Genomic DNA, 17239 nt, shown 5'->3' with positions numbered 1-17239 from the left:
TAAGTGTGGGTATCTGGTTTTGCGGCCCCCTGGGTTGGCCCAGTGTCTCCCCCTATCTGCCCCCAGGAGGTGCTGTCTCCCACTTTGGAAACACTGCTGTAAACTTTGTATCAAACCCATTGAAATTTTTTATACGAATTCTCTGTGAAGAACAGTACATATTATTTAATGATTCAACATAGAGGTTTACAATCTACCTTTCCGATCTTTAATTTCCTATGGTGGTGTAGTGGTTATGTGTTGGACTGCTAACCAAAAGGTCTGCAGTTTGAAAAACTACTAGCTGCCTCACTGGAGGGAATGAGGCTCTCTACTCCCATAAGGAGTGAACAGTCTCGGAGACTCATGGGGCAGTTCTACTCTGTATTGTAGGGTCGCCATGCGGGCGGCATTGACAGGATGGTCAGGTGTTTGGTTTATTATTAGGTGGCCACACCTGTGTTCACTGATGTCTCTAAAGGACACTGCCCAGTCGGTCCCCTAGCACACCCGGCTCGGCTCAGTCTTCCCACTGCTGTTTGCTTGCAAGTCCAGCTCTAGGGAGGGGTCCTTCCTGCCATCCTCACGCGGCTCTGCCCTCGATGGTTAGTGAGGGAGCTGACTGCTGTGCCCTGTGTAGGAAATGCCGGGAGCTGCTCCGCGTCTTCCACACGCAGCTGGCGCTGAGGCTGCTGCAGTGCCTGCGTGTGACCGATGCCCCCCACTTCTACGGCCTGCCTTCTCTGGAGCGGACCCTGCGGGGTATGGCGCACCTCACTGCCACCCAGGGCTGGAGCGCCCACTCGCCACTGACCAAGCCACTGGACATATGTGCCAAGTACTTGTCTGGGCTCCTTGAGGTATGTAACCATGGCAGCGACAGTGACAGGAGCAAACCGGTAAGGGTTGCTCTGTCCGCTGCTTACGTTGGCTTCCTGCCTGCTGGCGCCACACCAGGGCAGGCACTGTGACCGGGTGCCCTGGTGTCCTGTTCTTTGTGTCACTGCCATTTTGGGCGAGGTGCACTTGTGCAGTAAGTGCCCGTCTGGGTCTATAAGTGGTCTAGGCTTTTTCTCTGTTTTCCCTGGAGCCTTGCTGCCCTATCACCCTGGGCTTCAGCACAGATTCTCTGGGGGCGGGGGGCAGGGGGCAGCTGGATTCTGGAAGGTGAGGGGGTTGATAGGTGGAGCTGGGCAATCTGGACATGGGCTGGTGTTAGTCTGGGTACTTTAGAGAAACAAATCCACAGAAACTTCATGTATAAGAGAGAGTTTTATATAAAGGTTAAGTGCACATCAAGAAAACATCCCCACCCAGTGCTGCCCAAGCCCACAAGTCCAACATTATTTACACATATGTCCGACACCAATCCACAAAGTCCTCCATCTCACAAAACACATGCAATGACACCGACTGCAGGAGGAAAGCCAAGTCAGTGAACGTGTAAGCATCTCAGCACTGGCAGGGGTCTCCACGCGGCTGCTCCAGCACCCAGGGCTACATCAGGATAGGTCCATGCGGCTTCTCCTTGGGGGGATGGCTTGCAGGAAGTGAGTCTTGCCAGCTGAAGCAGGGAACTGGCTAAGGCAATTGCACCCTGGGGTCTGACCATCAGAAAGCAAGAGACCCGAGAACTAGAAAGGCGAGGCTCACTGAGCCATTTATCCCTCCGCCCTTCAATTAATCCCACATGTGTTTATTGGCCAGGTTGGCACAATAAACTATCTCAGCTGATCTTCATTCCCCACTTCCCCTCCTGTCATTCACATCACCAACAGGCCACCCTCACAAACAGAACCCCCTACCTCTCTCCACCTCTCAGGCAGCCCTGTCTCCCACAGCAATGCGCAAACCCTGCAGCCACAGGCAGCGAAGTAGCAGCCAGGCTGGTTTGCATTTAGAAGTGGCCAGCAGAGCCCCACTTACAACACTGTAAGAGTAGAGACTTCAGATTCCACAATCTTCAGGGATCGGAAATGAAAGCCACCTATTTCACAGTGTGGGAGATCAAAGGACTTTGTGTTCAATAGGAAGGAGAGGGGACAGACAGGTGGTCATCCTTGAGGTAATAGAATCCAGGGTCTAATATCCACCGGGGCCTGGCTAAAAGGCATCCCCTCCTTTGTGATGTCCCCCATCGGGTAAAACTTGGGTCTCTGATAGTGACTTGACATAAGCGGCGCTTTGCTCCAGACTCGAAACCATCTTGAGAAGCAGCCCGGTGCCTCCGCATTGCATGACTACACTGAAACCAGAGGCACTGGCCAGTTCTGATCGCAATGATGCCAGAACCCCCTAACGCTCACCTGGGGCCTTCTGTGTCTGCTCAGAAGCGAAGCCAGGCTCTTGCTTCATTGTGAACTAAATTCACTGGCTGTTTGAAACCAGAGCCCATGCGATTCACTTCATTGTTTCTCACTCAATAGAGCAGTTCCCTTGTGAAAGGCAGGCCCACCTCTCACATCAGACCCCTTGGATGCTGCAGAGTGAACTTTGGGGCAGAGCAGTTGCTTTTGTGGCTGCGAATGGGTTATCGAAACAGCCTGATAGACTTTGATAGTGACTCAGCTCTGGGAACCAAAGGCTTCAGGCCAGATCTAAAGGGTATCATTCCCGGGGGATGACCAGGAGGCCAGCTGAGAAGGTGGCCCAGGTGAAGGTCTCGCTCAGCACTAGGAGCCGCAGAATGGACCTCACACTGAAGGCTGCATGGAGCTGCGTCCCAGAGGATAAGGGCTTGCTGGCCTGTGGCCTCTCTCAGGTCACTTTATTGGCATATATTTCACATATCATGCAATTCGATAGTTTGATTATATTATGAAGACTTATGCAGTCAGCACCACAGGCCATTTTAAAAGGGGTCTCTCTTTTTTTTATTTTGGTTGAAACATTTACATAGAAATGACCCACTCAAAACTCTCTGCCATTGAGTTGATGCTGACTCATAGTGACCCTAAAGGCAGGGTGGAATCGCCCCTGTGGGTTTCTGAGACTGTTTATGGGAGTGCAAAGTGCTAGCCAGGTGAAAGTCTGTCTGACTTACCAGGCGTGTGCTAGATGGCTCAGGTGTAGGGTTTAAATGCTAGTGGACATCTCCCCACTCCTGAGCAATGCTCTATGCTTCTGCATACTTAAAAATAAGTGATTTCTGAGATCTTCTAAACTTTTAATTATGGAAAATTTCACAAGTTACGACGTATAGACAGAACATTATACTACAGCCCTCGTAGCCTCCTCGGCCAGCACTCCAGCTGCTAACCCACCGCCACTCTTGCTTCCCATTTCAGGCAGTTAAGATTCTGCTTTGTGAACATTCTGATTCAGATCAAAGGCCCCAATGATGTATGAATAAATCAATTTTGTTAAATAAGCTGTGGCTAACATGCATCACGCTCTCTCTTTTTAAAATCTGCTTTGCCGCATGATCTGAAAAACAAAAAACAAAACCTGCAAACGAAAGTAGACAATGATGAGATAAAGGGCTGACATCAAAGGGTCTTGTGATGAACAAAAGCACTTGGGGTCTGAGGATGGTTAGGTTGAAATCTCTGTTGAATGAGTGTAGATAGCAAGTAGTTTTAATTGCTTTGGCTGAAAACATTTTTTCCTCTTTAAAAACCTTTTGGCAAGTGAACGTCCTTAGCACCTTTTTTCTGGAAAAGTGCGAATTGCCTGGGTCTCTGTCCCTTTAGATGCGTTTGTTGAAGAGTTACAGAGCTCCAGAGCTGCTTGGTACCTGGTACTTGGCCCTCAGTGCACACAAAGCCCTCATCTGGGAGAAAGCGGGCGGGGTGCAGAAGTGGTTTGTATATAGAGAAATAGTCCCAAGAGGGGTTAAAAAATCTGTCTCTAATTTTCATTGGTTCGGCTGCTGTTTTTGAGAATATCCACAGCAGCATATACCCCAGTTCACACGACCATTTCATGACCTGCACGATCGGCCGTGATGTGAGCGGACTTTGCTGCACCCCCTTTCTGCATTGCTTCTTTTCCATTGACACCACCTTACTGCTCCCCAAGTTTCCTCTCTTATCTTTCCGGCTGCTGTGGTCACCCTAGGCCCATAGAGAGACTCCTTAAAAGAGTGTAATGTTCAATCAAGACGAGTGTAGCGGAGTTAAACTGTGGTTTGGTTTTGCCCATTATATCAGTTGTCATCTTGTAGCGGAGTTAAACTGTGGTTTGGTTTTGCCCATTATATCAGTTGTCATCTTGTTAACTTGTCTAAGTTATATAAATATTTTGGTTATTAGATTTTGTCAAGATATGTGGTTCCAAAGATACCCTCCCAGTCAGTCAAGTCTCTTCACATTTTTGGCAGTCTTTTGAGGAACAAAATTTCCTAATTTTTAGGAGGTCCCATTTACTGATTTTGTCTCTTGGTTTTCAGTTTCGGTACCCAAAAGATAATGCCTTGTTAAAAGCTAGACCAGTGGTTCTCAACCTTCCTAATGCCATGACCCTTTAATACAGTTCCTCATGTTGTTGTGACCTCCAACCATAAAATTATTTTAATTGCTACTTCATAACTGTAATTTGCTACTATTTGTAATTTTGCTACTATTATGAATCATAATGTGATATGCAGGATGTATTTTCATTGTTATAAATGGAAAATAATTAAACATAATTAAAGCATAGTGATTAATCACAAAACAATATGTAATTGTATACTGTGAAATATTTATGTGTTTTCCAATTGTCTTAGGCGACCCCTGTGAAAGAAACAGTCATTCAACCCCCAAAGGGGTCTCGACCCACAGGTTGAGAACTGCTGAGCTAGACCAATGTTGCCCCTACTTTTTCTCCTTGGAATTTTATGGTTTCAGAGTGCCTGTGTAGGCCTTTACTCCTGGAAAGTTTGGTTTTGTGCATGATGTGAGGCATGGGTGCCGTCTCATTTTCTTGCCTCTGGAAATATGGTTTTCCACGCACCATTTATGGAAGACATGCTTCTTTCCCAATGGAGTGGACTTAGGGCCCTGGTCAAAATTCAGTGGAACGTAGATGTGTGGGTTTGTTTGTGGACTTAGGGCCCTGGTCAAAATTCAGTGGAACGTAGATGTGTGGGTTTGTTTGTGGACTTTGGTTTTGTCCGTGTGGCTGTCTCTTGTTACAGCGGTACCAACTGTTTTGGCTATTGTGTCTATGTGGTATGGTGAATGCCCGGAGCGTGAGTCCTGCTACTTGTTCTTCTTTTTCAGCAGTGCAGTAGGTTTGGGGTTCTCTTGCCCTTGCTGCAGTTTTGTCACATGTTTCTGATCACATGCACAGACCTTCAGTCTGCCCCTGCCTCTGGGCCCATTCGGATGCCTGCCTGATGCTGTTTTTCCAAGGGAAACTGTAAAATCCCTGAGGTGTGTGAGAGGGAAAATGCTGAAGTCCAGCAACGTAAACAATCACAGCATACTTCATCGTGTTATCTAAAAACGACTCACTGCCATCCAGTTCACGCCAACTCGTAGCGACCCTGTAGACAGGGTAGAACTGCCCTTGTGCGTTTCTGAGCCTGTGACTCTTTGCAGAGCAGAAAGACCTGTCTTTTTCCCAAGTAGCAGCTAGTGGTTTCTAACTGCTGACCTCATGGTTACCAGCCCAATGTGTAACCACTGAGCGACCAGGGTACCTTCAGCATGTTATAGAAATCGAAGTTGTTCAGCAGTGGGGGGCATATCAACTTACACATCCGTCCTTGCGGGCAGTGCCCATTTCACTGTGTTAGCATGTCCTTCGTGGCCTGAGGACCATCAGGATACGGCCCGTGGGGACACCGTGTGACTCGTGGGCTCTGTTGCCAGAGCCCTCAGAGGACACCGGGCAGCCTCTGTGCCCCCTCGAAGGGAAGCCTTCTCTGCATGAGGCCCGCTTCCTGGGGCTGACACCAGGGAGTCGTGTGCCGCCCCTCACCGATGATACTTGCTCCCCAGGTGATCACCTCGTTCTACGTGGAGCGAGGAGGAAACGCCATGTCCTTCATGGGGAAGGGCGTCACCAAGAGCGCCGTGCTGTGCCTGCTGCATTTGTCCCACGAGATGATGACCCAGGCCCGAGGCTCGGTGAGCGGGGCAGGGCAGCGGAGTGCGCGCGCGTGCGTGCGTGCGTGCGTGCGTGTGTGTGTGTGTGTGTGTGTGTGTACCCGCATCATGGCACGAGTGAACATGAGCATGAGTCCCAGGGGCTCTTCACATAAAAACATCTTCCTCGACTTTTCTTTCACCCAAGTTGCACATTACAATTGGATTTGATTAGACCTGTTCTAAGTTAATATTTTATTCAGTTTTATTTTGCCTGGAATCTCCCCATTCACTAGAGCACACCACGTTTTGTTTAAATTGTTGGGTAAAAGAGCTGTTCTGGAGAGAACATGTTCTCTCTAATTTTTAGGAGAAGCTGAGATTTTAGCCCAGCCCAGTCTTCACCAGAATCTTCCTCTGCTGGAGGCCTTTGATGGAGCCATTGCACTATCACTCCGTTTCACCTGGTGACACCCACCTAAAGTGTGTCCGCTGCCCTTTCTCGTTGTAGGACTGGATGTCCCTGTGGTTTCTGCCTCTGGGCCACAGTGAAGAGCTGGTGTCTACACAGCAGGGCCTGGCCTGGCTGATCCCGCTGTGGGTGGATCGGGACCCGGAGGTCAGTGGGCAGGGAGTCCTGCCAGCCTGGCACAGCCCACAGCATGCCCGGCAGATCTTCAGTGCCTTGTATTTTATGCCCCACCTTTCAGTGGGATTCACTAGAGGGCAGATGGAAAACATAGAAGCAGAAAGTTCTTTGAGAAACAGCAGTGAGATTATGGGAGAGGCCCAGAAAGTTATAAGGTTCAGAAAGTTAGATGGGATTGTAAGTCATAAAACCAAGTGCCACTTAGCACAGTATAATGCAAAATGTAGTATCACTGAAGAATTTTTCTGCCTCAGCCCTGCGTTGACTAGTTTCTAGTGAGAAATGATGATGCCTTACTGAAATCAAAGCCTGGATTTATCGAAACGTTGACCCTTCTGAACTCAGAAGGGTCGGGGGGACTCTTAGGCATGGGGTACTCGGCCTCTAAGCTGACCACTCTGTGACTACGGGGTGTTTTGTTCACTCCAGCTGCCAGTGAATTGAGAGATTTGGGTCGGCATTAAGAGCTTCATGAAAATGCATCAATTGAACCAAGAGCATATTATAGGAAATCAATCTTGTTTTGAAACATTTCTCTCTTAAGATGCTAGTAATTTCATGCTTTGGCAAATGATAATTCAGTTACTTTGTTTCGAAGGGATTTTAAACTACTCCTTTGGAAGAAACAGTTCAAAACATAGGAACAGCAGCTCACAATCATAGGCCCCCTGTAAAAGCAGGGAGGGAATAGTTAGTATAGGGGGATTCTTAAAGAGCTAGCACCCATATTTTTCCTAAAAAAAGGGCTCTTAAGCTGTCATTTACAATCTCTCTCATTTATCGTTGGGTTTGAATTTCTGTGATAGTTTTTTTTTTTTTCCCAGGGGGCCGGGGAGGCTGTTTTGCTTTTTTGAGCCATGGCATGGGATTTTTCTTTATTCATGAACATATATGACACTGGCCTCTCTAAGTGTTCCTGTGCCCTGGGCTGCCCACCCCAAAGCCGTAGTTATAAAAGCACACAGTCTTGCCTGCTGGAGAAGGAACACTGACCCCTGTGGGAGTGGCTCCTCGGACTTGACCACTCTTCTCTGTGACCTGCCCAGGTGAGATTCACCTCCCTAGCACTGGGCGCGGCACTGACCACCCTGGAAGCCGGCTGTGCAGCCTTGGCCAACAGTTGTCAGAACATCTCCGGAGGCCTCTGGGGAACCGTCATGAACATCCTCCTGGACCCATCGGAATGCAGCATGGTGCGCCGGGAGGTAGGTCGGCATGCGTCCGCCGCTGCCCCAGAGAGACCTGTTCCACTCCAGCTGGCTTGGCAACCCCCGCAGACATTCCCAGCGAAAACCTCTTTCATGTTCCTGCAGTTTTGCCAGTCGCTCATGTATTGTGAAGCTGAGTTAAGATTAATGAGCAAAAACCAGCCCCCTGCCATCGAGTTGATTCTGACTTCTGGTGACCCAATGGGACTCCAGCTTTATGGAAGCAGACAGTCTCATCTTCTCCTCTCGGAGCAGTTGGTGGGGTTGAACTGCCAACCTTGTAGGTGGCAGCTCAGCGCTTAACCCTCGGCACCACTAGTGGCTCCGTGTTAAGATAAGGTGCTGAAAATAATCTTTGTAGGGCTTATAGCAGGGGTGCTCCATACATCGATCGCGATCTAGTCGATCGTGAATGTAGTGTGGGTAGATTGCATGGCATTAAAAAAATAGACATAAGTCTCTCATCAATCCCGTCACTTAATTGATATACAGCACAGCCGATCGGATGCAGTCTTAGGTGTCAAACGCTCGCGCAAACAACTGCGCTATGTGCAACAAAACTGACATGCTAACTTATCTCCAATTTTTAGACCTTGTTTTTTTTCTCTTAAACTTAAGAGAGGGCATTAAAATGAGTCGGGGAGCTGAACCAAGTAATAAGACAAAAATGTATCACTTTCATATGGAATGGGAGATTTTGACCCTACAAGCTGACATTCAGCTGAATTCCGGAGCACACGAACAGTTCTGGAGCTTACTCACAGAGGGGAAGTGCCCAAACATGAGAAAATGTGCTACCTCCTTGACTGCATGATCAGCTCTATTTATTTATGAGTCAGCCTTTTCCCACATAAAGATCATTAAGTCCAAGTACCATTCCACCATGACTGATGATCATTTGGAAGTGTGCTTAAGGCTGGCTGTCAGCAGCTACTGTCCGGACTATGCATCCCTGGTTCATTCCATTCAGTGCAAGTCATCAGAGTAAACTCAGGTAATGACAAAAAATGTACATAGTTAATTGTGTTGTGTTGTGCAATAAGGACTCATGCGGTTATACAAGGTAAATAAACACACATTGTACATATAAAGAATTCTCAATGTATTTATGAATAAATGGAATAAATACATAAAAATAAATAAATGTTTTGCATTTTTGTAGTTGGTAGATCATTTTGACTTGATCATTTTATAAGTAGCTTGCATGCTGAAAAAATGTGAGCACCCCTGGCTTATAGTATAGCATAGGAGAGGGCAATTAAACATACTGTAATTCTTTTTGTTGATGTTTTTATCAAAATGATCCATCAGATAAATAGTTGTAAAAAAATGAGCTAGTATTCAGGGGCTTATAAAGGAAACAGCAGCTTCTGGGCCTACCACTAACTAGAGCCCAGTGGGACCCCAAAGACTGCTGTCAGCTGGCTGCCCGCCTCCTTGTTTAAACAGGACTTGCTCGCTCGTGATCCTCTGAGCCTTGCCCTCTGCCTTACAGTTCAGATCATGGGACGTTCACCCCTACAGCTGCTGTTGCTCCGGTCACCCCCACCCCTAGCCCCCTTGTAGGTACAGCCTAAGCTTGCCTTCATCTGTCATCAGTGCCACGTTAGTATGACCATTTAATTTGATTATCCTCAGGGCCTTCATTTGGAAATTCATGATTTGTGTTATTAGCAAGGTTTCATGGAGAGGAGCTTGTATGTGAGGGGGAGGGGAGGCTGTATGTGTGTGTGTGTAAAATCTATAAAGGCATAATATAAATTTGAAACTATATTTCTTAAAAAATTATTTCAGAATATATTCTATAAATCTCTTTTTAGAAAACTGTTGAAATAGGAAAAAAAGTATTTATTTTTTTCCATGAAATAATGTCATTAGCTGCTAGAGCCTCACCTAATGTCATAAGAAACTCCATGATTGTCCCCTCCCCACCTGCCCCTCCTGGCAGCTGGCTGGGGAGAAGGTGACGGGGCTGGCTTTTTCCCTTGTGATGACTCATTGGTTATCTCAGCGATGACAACAAGATGGCAGTATTGACATTTCCTTTTCTTTCAGGCTGCGTTTATTCTTCAGAATCTGCTTGTGATTCCAATGCCGAGTGAAATCATAAAGGATTATACATGGCAGGTGGGTGCCTCTCAAACCTTATCAACCTGGTAGGTATTTGGGGTTAACCGATAATAATGTTTGAGCATATGTATGCTTTATTGCTGGGGAAACTTTACCTAAGGCAACAGGATCTCTTCAAAGAAATGACCAGTTTTTTCTTATGTGGGCTCAAAATTTGAAAGTCTTCTCCACACTGTCCAACATCACTTGAAGTAGGCATGGTATTGAGGTGTGTGTTAAGATCTAGAACCGGTTCCAGGGCCTTTTGAGTGTGCAGTGTTGGAGTGATGAGTGGTCAGTGCACCTAAGCTGTAGTTGGAGAAGTGTTGGCTCCGAGGGTTATGCTGTTGGCCTGGCGTCCCCCAGTTGCATTCTCTGCTCGTTCTCCTTCCCGGCTGGCTCCTCCCTGTGTCACTGTGTTGCTGCTTTCAACATTGTAAACACATTGTTTGTAGGGCCACTGCCAACTTTCCCTGATGCTCCTGTGCTGGGCCCTGGGTGTGACCCAGCATACCCTGTGTAGTAGCAACCCATCTCCCACTCCCTTCCCCACTCCACTCTGGCCTACAGTTCTCTTTTATGTTATTCTCTGGAATGCTGTGCTTTTGAGTAGCAAGTATTTTCTTGTATAAGTTATGGGTGATATAATGGATTTTTAATATAAAACTCTTTGAAAGAAATTTAGCATTATAGAAAAGTTGCGAATATATATATAAAAAAAAAAAAGAAAAGAAAAGTTGCAGAAGCAGCACAGTAGTTTTCCTACACTTTCCAGATTCCTCCCATGTTATCATTCTCCATAGTTCCTTTAGCTCTGTCAGAAGTTGTTTTGTTTCTTGAAGGCTAGAGAGGTATAGGCTGAGTGCTCCTTTCCCTCCAAATACCTAAGTGTGAATTTCTTAAAAACAAGAATGTTCTCTTAAGTAGCCATAGTAGTAATGATCCAAATATAAATCATGGAATTATTCAAATTTCACCATTTGTCCCACTAATGATCTTTATAGCAAAATAGCTAATGTACTCATTTATCTAGGATCTAATTCAGCAATACTTAGTGTTGATGCTTACTGGCCATTTACTTCATCCTCTTGACTAGGTCTGTTGGGGTTTCCATGGGACTTGCTTCAGGTCATGCGTTTTTGGCAGAAGATCACAGAGTGGAGTTGTACCGCCCCCCCCTCCGCTGGGGGTGTATATCACCTCAGGGGTCCCCGATGTATGGCTAGAGCAGGCTTTACCTGGTTGAGTTGGAAAGGGCCCGATTCCTTTTTAGTGGAGACTGGGGCTTAGAAACCAATATCTGGGTTTTCCATGTGCTCTCTGAACCTGGGCTAAAATCATGTCTCTGGTTGCTCAGTGGATAGAGCAAGACCACTCCTGTGTCTGTCTTTGTGTGCATTTTAGACAGGTGCAGTGCATACCATTTTCATGTCTAATATAATGATGACATTTACTATTCATCATGAGTTACTGTGACTATTGATTGGTTTCAGGGACGTGGTAACATTTTCACTATCTTCTTAATTGACATAATTGTTCAGTGTTTGTAATGTCACTAGTATCTGTTTGTCCCCTGGTCACATTGTAGCATTTTAAATTGGCTATAAATCAATTCTTTTCTCTTCTTGGAAAATTTTATTCTCGAGTGTTCTTCCTCAAATGCGATTTCTACATCTAGCGTCTTCTCAATCATAGTTAATGGGTGTACCAGCAGTAGGAAACTAGGACTAAAATATGTGGTCTAAAATTAATGTTCTACTTTATTGCATCCTTGAGAACAATGTTTCCAAATTAATTGGCGCTTCCTATGACATAATTAATTTGTTTTCCTCGCAGATTTGTTTTTAATGGCACCTGGTGAGGTGCACAGAGTTCTTCACTCGTGTGCTGCCCTGCAGGTCTCCCTGGCATTTCTGAGATAGCTGGCAGCCCCAGCATGGCTCGAGGGCAAGGCTGCTAAGCAGGCAGACATCCTCAGACCCAGCAATTAGACTGCTGATTTCCCTATGCCAGAAGACAACCTCATCAATTACTGATGGGCCCACGAAGTGGAGCACAGCACATGCGCACACGTGGATGATTCCACTCTCTGGACTCTCGTGCTGTTTCGTCCTCACTGGAAAGCTTGAGCTAGACCACCTTTCGTGCATACGTTGGGCTGCGCTCCACCGCTGTCCCCTGTAGCGCTGTGGGTCAGTAAATGGATGTCATATCTCATGGTGGGGCCGGCCCTACATTTCTCTTTGTGCATTGGCTGCTCTGAGCAGGAATGTTGCCCTAGGGGCTTGGTGGGCCAGGATGTGGTCTACTTGCTCTCTCTCAAAAAAAACCAAAAACAACCACTTTGAATGGGTTAATGTTTTAGAGGAAATTATTTGTTTCAAGTAATGAACACTTCAAATAGACAAAATTAAACAAAAGACTCACTGTCATGGAGTCAATTCTGACTCAGAGTGGCCCTGTGGGCATGGTAGAACTGGGCATGGTAGAACTGCCCCTGGGAGGTTCTGAGACTGTACACCAGTGATTCTCAACCTTCCTAATGCCAAGACCCTTTAATACAGTTCTTCATATTGTGGTGACCCCCCAACCATAAAATTATTTTAGTTTTTTACTTCATAACTGTATTTTTGCTACTGTTATGGATTGGGCAACCCCTGTGAAAGGGTCGTTTGACTCCCAAAGGGGTCGTGACTCACAGGTTGAGAACCGCTGCTATACACCTTTGTGAGAGTAGAAAGCCTATTTTTTCTCCTGTGGAGCCTGGTAGGTTAGAACTGCTGACCTTGAGACTAGTAGCCCAACTGTGACTCCCACCAGGGCTCCGGCAGTAAGTACAGGTGCTTAAAAGCGAATAGAAAATTCTTAGGAAATTGCTCACCCTGTCCATTAGCAGGAACGGTGTTTCCTTTTGCTGATTCTCATTCCTCCGGCAGCGGTTGCCATGCTCTGAGGAGCTTGTGGCAATGTGCTTGCTCAAGTCCTGTATTGATACGTTAGGACTGGCCCATTTGTAGTGTCCTGCTGATGTTGTTCTCCCACAGTGTTTCTCCACTGCCCCAGCCTGCAGCTCTGGTTCTAGTTCCCTCTCTTCATAGCTCTTAGGACCCCTCCAGCCTCGCCCCCTCCCCAGGTGCCCCTGTATGAAGGGCATATGATGTGGTTGTGCTGGCCCTGCTTTTTCCACCCCCACAGCCCCATTGGCCACGCCCCTGGGGTGGTTGCATCTGTGCTGGAGCTGGCATCACATCCCGGTGCTGGGGATGTTTTCTTTCTCAGAAGGAACGGACTTCGCTTTTAGGATCCCGTCTTTCTTCCTGAGTCTGATCATTTATATTGGAGCCTTTTTATTTGTATGTCTTAATAGTTCTTGTTATCACTCAGAATTACTTCTGTTTCTTGTAGGCCGTTCTTCATCCACACACGCTGACATTTTCATGCGTATCAGTTCGGGTTTGTGTTGCTGTGTGGCACTCACAGGATAGGGAGCCACGTGGAAGAGCAGAAATGTCTTTTCTTGTAAAGTCCGAATCAGGGTCTCGGCCATTTTGATTCTCTCCTTGTTGGTACCTCTGGTGGCAATATTCCCTACTTGGCACCTGTCTTCTCCTGTGCCCTGTGTGTCCACACTGCCCATGTGGGGGTCAGGATATAGTCAGGTCTCTACAGTTCAGAGGTAAGTAGGTCTAGGCTCCACCTCCACAGGTGTGGCTCATTGGCATAACAAAAGAAGGCCCTGTTTACAAACAGATCATATCCATAGGCACCAGGGCCAGGGATTCAGCACAGGTTTATTTTGGGGGCTGGACGGTGTGGTGGGAAGTGAGCACAGGGGAACCCTAATAGTTCCCTTTACTGATATTTCAGTGTCCAATCACAACCAGTTACACACGCAAACACATACATCTGCATATGCGAAGGCTAATATGTTACACATTTACATAGAGAGCAGTGTTTATCCTCTTGCTTTATAAAATAGATCCATTTTATATGTATTTCTGCACTTCGTAGCTTATTGTCCCCCAATAGTACTAGTGTAAGTCTACTGGCTTAGCGAATTTTTAAAAACTAAAAACCGCAACTGGACAGTGTCCTATGACATGATGTGATCATAATTTATTCAGTTATTCCTGTTTCGATAGGTTCATGGATATTCATAGTGTGCACCTTCGATAGTCAATGAAATGTCTGTTTCTCTCTCTCTCTCTTTCTCTGTAATGAAGCGTTCATGTCTCTGCATTGGTTTTCTAGGAATAGAGTGTGTGCACTGCTCTGCATGTTAGGGATTGCTTTCCACCCCACAGAGACCTGGGAGTGTAGTGAGTTACGCATTGGCCTGCTAACTACAAGGTCAGCAGTCTGAAACTCCCAGGTCAGCACTCCCCGAGGGAAAGATGGGGCTTTCTGCCCCGCTAAAGGTTTACAGTCTCAGAAACCCCCAGGGGCAGTTCTACCTTATCCTGCAGGGTTACTATGAGTCAATTGATTTTATGGCAGTGAGCTTGTTTGTGTCCCCCCCCCCCTGCCCCACAAGACTGGACAGTTCATATTTCTATCAGCAGTTAGTTGTAATTTCTTTTTATTAAGGTTATCTTGACTTATCTCCGTCAGACTTAACTTGACTTCAATGTATCCTTGTTGCTAGCACCATGGTGCTGGTTGTCACCTTGTCATGAGCCTTGTCATGAGCCAGCATGGAGTCTTGTCTCCAGAAGCTTCTGGAGGGTTAAAGGAACAGAAGGGACGGGATCCAGGTTATTGACCAAGAAGGTCACTGTCTGCTCTGTGGCGTGGACTGTGAGGGACACAGAGAGGTGGGGACTAGCTGGGGGTCTTGGCAAAGCGGCTTAGGGTGGAGCCTTGTATTCAAGGCAGAGAGTGAGTGGGTAAAGAGCAGATGAGGGGGGGTGCCAACAGTTCATGGAAAAGGACCTGAGAGAAAATGGGATTTTGAACTTACTTTTCTTTTTTTTTTTGGTCTTGTTTTTTTTTCTTTGAACTTACTTTTCTTGCTGGTACTTCAGTGAGTTTTTATGGGCACTGTTTCCTGTCTTTGTTTTCTCTGTGTGTTCACGCACACACATTTTTCCCTTGGCAGGTGTAATTGAATGGAGAATAGAGTGACAATCCAATGTTGATGAGCCGTTTTAGTTCATGTGGCTGATTGATAGACACAAAATTAAATTTGAAAATAATTACTTGGACCCCAACATTTTATACTTTCTTGTAGGTTGGAAAACACTGCTTTGACTGTGCTTGGCAGCTCAAGAGTAGGATTGGTGAAAGTAGTGGCTCCTCAGAGAAACATTTTAAACTACGAGAGAGTGTGAAAGAGGAGAGAGACCAGCCTCCTACCTCCAGGGGATTGTAGGCACCGAGAATTGAAACTAGTTTGCCAGGGCCCAGCTCCTGGCCGCTGTGGCAAGGCAGAGGCAAGTGGCCAGAGTGAGGTGATGACCAGGACTTGGGGCTTCTGGGATTTGCCGGCCACCATTTGGGGGACCGTGCAGAGGCATCATGTTAGCAATCAGGGCCCACGTCTCTCTGGCTCCCTTTTCTCCTACAGGGCCCCTGTGTGCACGATGAGGATTCGGGCTTGTCTCTTGTGGGGAAGCCTGCCCTTCAGGCCCTGGTGCAGCACTGCCATTTCTACGAGCACTTGAGTCAGCTGGTGCAGCGCTGCTTCCCTGGACGGTACGCCTTTGAGCTGAGCTGTTCTGCCCCGGGTGGAGTTTCAGACGGCAGTGACTCCAATGGTATGCACTGGGGGTTTCTGTTGGGTTTTGCACGATGTGACTTTTGTCATGGTTTAAACATTTGTTGTCAAGGACTGTTGGGGGCAGAAATGGAAAGCATTCAGACAAAGCCTTCATCCCTGGTCCTGCTGCTCAGCTCGGGCATTGTGGTGGTTTTGTCCAGTTTCCCTCCTACGTTTTTCTCTGCAGTTTTTGTTTCTTTCACATAATTGTGCCCGTATCTCATGTACCTTTTAAAACTCCTTTTTATTGTGAATTGGGTGAAGGGTTATAGAGCTAATTAGTTTTCTGGCCAACAGCTTACACACATTTTGCTCAATACCATTGATTTCAATTCCCATAATGGAATACAAAACAAAGTCAAAGAATAATGGAATTTAACCGACATACTCTCTGAAACCCCCTTGTTAGATAGGCTTTTCTTTTCTTTTTTTTCACCTGAACGGCTTCCGAGTCAGTAGGCAATATGAAGCTCCTTAACCCTCGCAACTTCAGTGTGAAACTCCACCAAACAGACTTTCTCGTGGAGTCACAGCATAGTTGTCAAAACTAGGGCGGGCCTCGGCCTCAGCACCACACTCTGTAGACCTTGCTGAGGTTTCCTCCAGTTGTGGGAACCAAGTGGGTGGCCACCGGCCTGATTTTGGTTGCGCGAAGAGGAGGTCTCCTTCAGCCATCCCGTTCTGCTGGCCTCCTGCGTCTAGACTGTCCCCTGGTCTCTCTGTTGCAGAGTGTGAGTTGGCCTTGTGAATAGAGTCAGCTGGTACCTGGCGACTGTGTGTCTGGGTGAATGTGTCTGTGGCTGCGCATGGTCAGGCTCAGGACCTGTCCAGCGTCTCTCCATGTAGCTACCCTTTGAGGAGGCCCGTGCTGGCTGCGGGACCCCGATCTGCAGTGTGAACTCTGCATGTTTGGGCAATGGAGTTGCCTGCTGCTATTACTGCAAAGTTGGCCTCCGAGCTTTGCTTCCTTCATTTAACACCTCTTGATGGTCTGTGCCTCCATCAGCTACTATGTTGTTTGCTGGAGAGGGTTTCTCTAAATCTTCATTTCCTCTGCATTGATTGGTTTTCCACAAAAGGACCTTTCCTTTCCCGATCCCTTCCTTCCATTGCCTGTTTAGTTATTCATTCATGTTGGTGTGGACCCGGGGATCCCTCCTCTACTTATTAGGTGAGCGTTCCTATTTACACTTTCTCTCTTGCCTACATAGACTGCACAGCATTGGATTACAAGCCTAGAGATCAGTAGTCTCTTTGTCCTCCTCCTGACTTTCAAAGCGAGGCCCTTGTGTCCTTATACATCACCATTACCTAAGGTATCTAATGTATGAAGAAGGAAAAGTCATACTACAAAAGTGCCCATAGTCGTGCACAAGAAAATGTGGTGAAGAAAGCGGATGGTGCTTGGCTGCCAAAAGATATAACACCTGAAGTCACTGAAGACAATGGGTGCACAAGCAAGTGTGGTGAAGAAAGCTGATGGTGCCCAGCTACCAAAAGATATAGCATCTGAAGCCTTAAA

The 17239-nt window shown here is 46.8% G+C and overlaps 1 protein-coding gene across 1 annotated transcript in view; it reads left to right on the top strand.

The window, feature by feature from the left end:
* Positions 1 to 17239, top strand: part of RTTN (rotatin) — a 96729-nt gene that overhangs the window by 51405 nt on the left and 28085 nt on the right. Inside the window, exons 28-33 of the mRNA XM_045296076.1 lie at positions 620 to 839; positions 5907 to 6035; positions 6505 to 6612; positions 7689 to 7847; positions 9906 to 9977; positions 15526 to 15715. Of these exons, the coding sequence (XP_045152011.1) occupies positions 620 to 839; positions 5907 to 6035; positions 6505 to 6612; positions 7689 to 7847; positions 9906 to 9977; positions 15526 to 15715 (878 nt within the window). The remainder of the gene's footprint in view (positions 1 to 619; positions 840 to 5906; positions 6036 to 6504; positions 6613 to 7688; positions 7848 to 9905; positions 9978 to 15525; positions 15716 to 17239) is intronic.

Source organism: Echinops telfairi, unplaced genomic scaffold (assembly GCF_000313985.2).
Source record: "Echinops telfairi isolate 266 unplaced genomic scaffold, ASM31398v2 ScPeMD7_7400;HRSCAF=8409, whole genome shotgun sequence".
NCBI lineage: Eukaryota > Metazoa > Chordata > Mammalia > Afrosoricida > Tenrecidae > Echinops > Echinops telfairi.
The sequence above is the reverse complement of the archived record's forward strand: the minus strand, read 5'-3'. Positions and strand labels throughout refer to the sequence as shown.